At 34.6% G+C, this 8194-nt stretch overlaps 1 protein-coding gene across 1 annotated transcript in view; it reads right to left on the bottom strand.

Annotated features, from left to right (window-relative positions):
• Positions 1-1543: 1543 nt before the first annotated feature.
• Positions 1544-8194, bottom strand: part of BFSP1 (beaded filament structural protein 1) — a 92109-nt gene continuing 85458 nt past the window's right edge. Inside the window, exons 6-8 of the mRNA XM_053709327.1 lie at positions 7656-7876; positions 6761-6846; positions 1544-2865 (exon numbers count right to left, since the gene is read on the bottom strand). Of these exons, the coding sequence (XP_053565302.1) occupies positions 1910-2865; positions 6761-6846; positions 7656-7876 (1263 nt within the window). The 3' untranslated portion in view covers positions 1544-1909. The remainder of the gene's footprint in view (positions 2866-6760; positions 6847-7655; positions 7877-8194) is intronic.

Here is an 8194-nt window from a genome sequence, read left to right as displayed (position 1 = left end):
TTAGGTGTTGCAAGCTGTGCAAAATGGACTGCTTATGCCAGGAAAGTATTGAGAAACAATGTTCAGATTTGCATTTAATCTTAGTGTGTGGTATTGAAATTTTTTGGAAGGTTTCAACTTAGGTTCGGAGTATAATCAGTGTTACAATATATATGTTAATAGAGCATAACAGTAAAATAGCATCATTACAGTTTTGTACAAGTGGGCACTACATATATCTGTTCTACGGTTCTAATTTTTTTACCAATATTTGTTGATTGTTTATAATTGTTTATAAACAATTATAATTGGTGTGTTATTTTAATACAACTTATATTTATTATTACATTATTTAGGTAGAGTACTCTTGCTGAGATGAGATAGTAATTACAGAATACTAAGTGTAACAGAGTTTAAGGGTTAAACCCTTGCAAAGCAACCTCAAGTGTAGAAGCAACAGTTCTAATACTGCAGATTTAAACCATACTGAACTGATCCATTAGATGATTGATAAACTCTGAACTTTTTTAATTGGTTGCATGAGAGCAGGGTGTAAGACTGCACAAACAATTTTTAAATTCTGACAGCTGACCTTACCTCTCTCCATCAAGAACATTGGCAGACAGGTTCCCTGCCTTGGAACATTGGCCACCTACTGAATACTAAATTTTACCCTCCACCATTGGATTATTTTATTAAATAGACTTTTTTATTTGAATAATGGTCCAAAAAAAAAAAAAAAATCCATAACTTTAATCTTGATTATACTTTATATTTGAATATGTTTTACTTCATGATAAATGCTTAGATAATCAGAAAAAAAGCTTTTTGTTTCCTTTGTTGTATTTAAAAGGGAGCATATTAACATATATTACATTTTTAGTCACTTAAATGAGAAAAACATGTTTTTGTTTTAATGCTTGGGAGGCTTTAAAAAAAATTCCTTAAATTTATCCTTTTTTAATTTAAAATAAATATTTTAACTTGCTTAATTGTTGTTTTCATATGCATGAGTGAAATAGTTGTGTGTTCTTTAAATACTAATCATAATATATATCTTAAATTATAGGAAAATATCTATTTTTCCACATTTGTCATGCATCAGCAGATACGTGATTTGACATCAACTAATGAACAATACAAATACACAGGTAAAGAAAAAAAACATTATTTTGTAGTTAATGCTCAAAAAAGGAATTCTTTAATTGTTTGCAAAAATAGCCTAATATGCCAAGCTTTCAAATAAAATGAGCAGATAAAATGTACTTTACATTATTTTTAAGAAATAATATGAGATATACATATTGGGCTGTATTCAATGAACAATGCATTTATTGATATTGCCTTAAGTTCCTTCAAAACCATCACAGTATAGGATTACTTTTGTATTACCAAGTAACACAGTATCTCACAAATGTAAAGTAAATCAAATATTCATCCATACAATTCAGTAAACATTTTTCACATTAATGCTTAAAGGGACACTGAACCCAAATTTTTTCTTTCGTGATTCAGATAGAGCATGACATTTTAAGCAACTTTCTAATTTACTCCTATTATCAAATTTTCTTCATTCTCTTGGTATCTTTATTTGAAATGCAAGATTGTAAGTTTAGATGCCGGCCCGTTTTTGGTGAACAACCTGGGTTGTTCTTGCTGATTGGTGGATGAATTCATCCATCAATAAAAAAGTGCTGTCCAGAGTACTGAACCAAAAAAAGCTTAGATGCCTTCTTTTTCAAATACAGATAGCAAGAGAACAAAGACAAATTGATAATAGGAATAAAGTAGAAAGTTGCTTAAAATTGCATGCTCTATCTGAATCACAAAAAAAATTGGGTTCAGTGTCCCTTTAATTTGCCAATGTATTAAGTGGAACAGGTATAATCATTTAAAACTAATTTGCCAAACTCTAATACTATTTTTCATTTTACTTTTTTCTTGTTTTCTCAATCATGGTTTCCACAATCATAGCTGTTTCTTCATAACTCTTCGTTCTATTGTCTGAAATCTTTTCAATTGATTCTACCACTTCAACTTTTTCATAGCTCATAGAACTGGGCAAATCGCTTCCCCTGAATGACATTAAACCACTATCTTCTTTATCATTATTTCTACCAGTGCTGCTTCTTTTTCGATTTACCGAGTCTGAGGATGATGAATTTCTTGGTTGCTTTTCAGGTGTATGATCAGGTTTTATGACATCTGGTGGTTTTTTTGCTTCTTCTTCCTCTTCTTTGTCCTCTGATTTTCCACCATTTGTATCCTTTTTTCCCCCCGTATCTCCCTTTGGTATGCTGTCATCTTCTGGTTCACCAATTTTTGGATCTTCTGAACTATTTTCATCACTTTCACTTTCTGAAGACTCAGAAGGTTCTGGCAACTCTGGAATAGGAAGAACAATGTCATCTTCAGGAGTTACATCATAAATAATGCTAACATTGACTCTGCCGGCTGCTTGAGGGGTTGATGAATAGAAATAAGGATCCATATAACTTGATTCTCCTGTCACAAGTACATAGCGACCTTTGGTAAAGAATTCTGGAGAAGGCTCTGGTTTCTTGTAGCCTCTTATTCTTCCTCTTACAATATTGCATAGTTTATCAAATGCTTTACTTATTTGTGCTCCATCTGGTACATCTTCTGGGGACAAGTCTTGCTCATGAAAGGCTACATCTTTTTCAGCATCACCCTGTAGTGAACTATCAAATGTAAGCTCAACATGCCTCACATCAGAACCCTCTTGACCTATCTCAACAGATTTTACTTCACTTGTAATATCTGTTTTGTCAAAAGATGTTAACTCTTTTCTCCTTGATGTTTTCTTTGAGAATCCTCTTTGCCTTGGTTTTGCTGTTGCTATATCTTGTATTGCCATTGTAATATCTGAAAAAAATAAATATGTTATTAAAATAAAATATTGAATTTAATACTTTATTCATTAAGCATTAACCCCTTAATGACCACAGCACTTTTCCATTTTCTGTCCGTTTGGGACCAAGGCTATTTTTACATTTCTGTGGTGTTTGTGTTTAGCTGTAATTTTCCCCTTACTCATTTACTGTACCCACACATATTATATACCGTTTTTCTCGCCATTAAATGGACTTTCAAAATATACCATTATTTTCATCATATCTTATAATTTACTATAAAAAAATTTATAAAATATGAGGAAAAAATGGAAAAAAACACACTTTTTCTAACTTTGACCCCCAAAATCTGTTACACATCTACAACCACCCAAAAAAACATATGCTAAATAGTTTCTAAATTTTGTCATGAGTTTAGAAATACCCAATGTTTACATGTTCTTTGCTTTTTTTGCAAGTTATAGGGCCATAAATACAAGTAGCACTTTGCTATTTCCAAACCACTTTTTTTCAAAATTAGCGATAGTTACATTGGGACACTAATATCTTTCAGGAATCCCTGAATATCTATTGACATGTATATATTTTTTTTTAGAAGACATCCCAAAGTATTGATCTAGGCCCATTTTGGTATATTTCATGCCACCATTTCACCGCCAAATGCGATCAAATAAAAAAAATTGTTCCCTTTTTCACAATTTTTTTCACAAACTTTAGGTTTCTCACTGAAATTATTTACAAACAACTTATGCAATTATAGCATAAATGGTTGTAAATGCTTCTCTGGGATCCCCTTTGTTCATAAATAGCAGACATATATGGCTTTGGTTTTGCTTTTTACTAATTAGAAGGCTGCTAAATGCGACTGCGCACCACACGTGTATTATGCCCAGCAGTGAAGGGGTTAATAAGGGAGCATGTAGGGAGCTTCTAGGGTTAATTTTAGCTTCAGTGTAGTGTAGTAGACAACCCCAAGTATTGATCTAGGCCCATTTTGGTATATTTCATGCCACCATTTCACCGCCAAATGCAATCAAATAAAAAAAAACGCTAAATTTTTCACAATTTTAGGTTTCTCACTGAAATTATTTACAAACAGCTTGTGCAATTATGGCACAAATGGTTGTAAATGCTTCTCTGGGATCCCCTTTGTTCAGAAATAGCAGACATATATGACTTTGGCGTTGTTTTTTGGTAATTAGAAGGCCGCTAAGTGCTGCTGCGCATCACACGTGTATTATGGCTAGCAGTGAAGGGGTTAATTAGGTAGTTTGTAGGGAGCTTGCAGGGTTAATTTTAGCTTTAGTGTAGAGATCAGCCTCCCACCTGACACATCAGACCCCCTGATCCCTCCCAAACAGCTCCCTTCACTCCCCCACACCACAATTGTCCCCGCCATCTTAAGTACTGGCAGAAAGTCTGCCAGTACTAAAATAAAAGTTTTTTTTTTAAAAAAATAATAATAAATTTTTAGCATATTTACATATGCTACTTTGTAGGATCCCCCCTTAGCCCCCAACCTCCCTGATCCCCCCCAAAACAGCTCTCTAGCCCCCCCCTCTGACTTATTGGGGGCCATCTTGGGTACTGGCAGCTGTCTGCCAGTACCCAGTTTGCAAGAGAAATAGTTTATTTTTTATTTTTATGTTGTTTTTCTGTAGTGTAGCTTCCCCCCCCCCACAGACCAATCCCCCACCCCCTAACTAATGCATTTTAATTTCAATAGTTAGTACTTTTAAAAATTTTGAGTACATAATTTTTCTGTAGTGTAGCGGCTCCCACCCGCTCCCTCCCCGTGCACGGCCCGCCCCCGCCCTCCCGTGCACGCGCGCGCGTCCGTGCACGCCCCCGATCACCCCCGCCCCCGATCCCGCCCCCCTCCACCTCATCAGGGCCATCGATGGCCGCCACCCGCCTCCCGAACCGGCTCCCACCCACCAACGGATCTTGCCGGTGATGTCCGGTGCAGAGAGGGCCACAGAGTGGCTCTCTCTGCACCGGATTGCTAAAAAATGTTATTGCAGGATGCCTCGATATCGAGGCATCACTGCAATAACCGGAAAGCAACTGGAAGCGAGCAGGATCGCTTCCAGCTGCTTTCCAGACCAAGGACGTACGCCACACGTCCTCGGTCATTAACTGTATTTTTTTTGAGGACGTGTGGCGTACGTCCTTGGTCCTTAAGGGGTTAAAGGTACAGTTTACCCAAAAACTTTCTCTCCTTTAATTTGTTCCCAATGATCCATTTTACCTGCTAGAATGTATTAAATTGTTTATAAATAGCTCCTTAGCCTTTATAGTGTCATTTGTTGATTTAGCTGTAGTATCCCAACCTATACTGAAAGTTTCTATACCTAGGTATAGGCTATTGAGAAACTATGTAAACACAGCCAGCAGAATAAATTACACTCACAGTTGGAGGTGGAAGAGATAAAGTTCTAAAATATTAATGTTCAATTGTTCTTTCTATGTATTGTACATAGAAAGAGATAAGAAAGAGAAGTATTTGAGTGATAAGATAACAAGATGTGATCTGTCAGCAAGCCTAGCCTATTTTAATGGGCTGTGGTTTTAAAGAGCAAATCCAGCTATTTATTTTGCAAAAAGAAGCATAAATAAGCAATTACTCATACATTTTATACGCTGCAGCTGGTATAACAAGTAATGGGAACACATTCAGGAAAAACAATTTTACAGTTAACTGTCCCTTTAAATTATAACCATTTATGTAAAAAAATGGCAGTTAATTTAATCTCTGTATTCAACTGATTAAAAACAAATTTCTTACATTCCCATTAACCTTCTGCTACAATAGTGGTTTGTCCTTGTTTTTTATTTTATTTTTTTGCAACAGATTTAATTATTATTATACAGACTACTGTAAAATAGTATTAATTTGAGAAACCTGATTGGATAATTACAAATGACCAAACAACTATAGGTTGAAGGAAACACTAAATGAATGTAAGTATAACTAAACATAAACATGTGATATCATTAAAATTGTATTTGAAAGTGAACATGGTTGTACGGGGAAATGGAAAATTGAGCATATAAAACATCAAATGGCTGAAAGAAAACTTACAATATACTATTAAATGTTTCCGATTGGCCGCAAATGTGCAGGGGGCAGCATTGTACAAGCATTTCACAAGAAATGTTTGTGCAATGTTAAATTCCGACAGCGTATGTTGTCAGCCTGGCATTTGATAAATTAACCCCTAAACCTCCTTTTAGCCTGGGGCTTTGTGAAGAATGATCGAGATTAGTGTGGATCCCCAGGGAGGTACAGGTAAGTATTTTAACCCCTTAAGGTAATTTAAAGGAAACAAATGAATACTGCCAAATTTCATCAGCATTTATTAATTCTTTTTTTTTAATTTTGGAGTGCATTTGCTCGGATATTCGTTTAGTGAAAACCAGACGAATATCCAGGTTTCCTAAATAAATTGTTATTCGGAACTTAACAAATGCACATGCCTAGTTTTCATACTGATTTCTGTAATTGCAGATTAAGAGGTTTATGTGAAGTATACTGATTTTATTTATGTTCTAGAACTGTTTTATTTTGCGGCAAAATATTTTAAAATAAAACTTTTAGTACTGGAATAGTCCTTCTGAATGTGTAACCAATACCATTACCAATAGCTTATTATATTTATTTTATGTTTTAAACCATCAAACTATATTTTCTAGAAAAATGTAAAAAGACTAACTGAACTCATAGCAAAAAATCTCACAAAAATATGAACACTAGTACTATCTCTTTATCTGGTTATCTCATTTCATTTTTGGATGAAGTTAAATAGGACTACAAGGTGCAAAATGTATCCAAAATTAGATGAGATTATGTTTATGTATTTATCAGTGTTTTCAAGAAAGGATAATTAATATTGCAAAGTAATTACCTTTTCCTCTTGTTGGCGATGTTTGAGAGGATTTGTAGCTTTGCATAAAGAGTGTAATAGGGGTTCCAACTATTGCTGAGTTTAATCTAGAAGGTAAAAAGTAGAAAATAATAGTTATATTTCAGCTGCTGTCTAGTTACAAGTTGAAAAAAACAAAACAAAAAACAATACCCAACCAGCAGTGCTGAGGTCATGCTTTACTTTGATAAATTCCATAGTAAACTTCCTTAAACTAAATAGGAAAATAACATGACTGTGCCTGTACAAGCTAGATGCACATTCACTTGAAAGTAGTAGGACTAGCATCCTGATTGGCTGCCTAAAGTCTCTTTATTAATTTTTTTGTCTGTGAAATTCACCCTGCCTATCATAATTATATATCTTCTTAGATGTTTCCACCTTTTATATTATTATAAACCCGAATAAAAATGCATTATTTTTTAAATTTCTAATTTACACAACAAACCTAACTGTTTAAAAAGGCAATATACTGATGTGTTGATTGCATAAGTATTCACCATATATCCATAGCAGTATATGGAAGAATGTTCATCCATGTCCAATAATGAGCAAATATGTATACTATGCTTCATTGATACTTAATTGCAGTCCTAACTTTTGGGCAGGGTGAGAAAGACACCTGCCCAGGGCCCCAAGCTTTGGGGGACCCACAATCTTAGGGGTAAAGTTATGAGAAGGTGCAATATATGTACATCCTGTATTTTGTTTAGGAAAAAACTGGGTGGAGGGGCCCCACAAATTTGTCTTGCTGAGGGCCCCACAAATGATAAGGGTGGCCCTGATTATTTGTTATTGAAGTTATCACATATAGGTTAAATACCAAAGTACAAAATAAAGTGAACAAATGTTGCCTATTAAATTTAGTTTTAGTCACCTGTTATCTTCGTTCTCGATTATGCGCTTATATCTTTCCAACTCATTCTCCAAGGATTGCTGATATATTACCAGTTGACGACAATCATTTGTATATTTCTCCAGTGCTTTTTCAGCCTCTTCTATCCCCTTTCTTAGTATTTCAATTTGTTCATTGTAAAGCTGTATCTCATCGTCATAGCTCTCTTGCGTATTCTTAATTGCTTGCTCAAGCATGGAAGTCTGTCAAAATACGCACAAACGTATTCACGCATATATTACGGTAGATGGTTACACAGATAAAAGAAAAAAAAATAAAGAGTAAAGATCCGTCTCAAATTGAAAATAGCAGCAAACATTCCTAGTTTCAGTCCTATTCTAATAAAAACATGGAAATGAAGCTCTATACTCACCTCAATATGCCCGCACAAGTGTAACTAGACACAATTACTGTCGCACTTTACTCAGGAGTTTCTAATTTAGCAAGAGAGAGCATAGTTTGTTTTGATTTTTCATTAAAAGATAGATGAATCCAGGAATGTTTATACTTGTTTCTATTCT

The sequence above is a fragment of the Bombina bombina genome, chromosome 4 (assembly GCF_027579735.1).
Source record: "Bombina bombina isolate aBomBom1 chromosome 4, aBomBom1.pri, whole genome shotgun sequence".
In the NCBI taxonomy this organism is placed as follows: Eukaryota; Metazoa; Chordata; class Amphibia; order Anura; family Bombinatoridae; genus Bombina; species Bombina bombina.
This window is presented reverse-complemented; position numbering and strand designations above follow the sequence as displayed.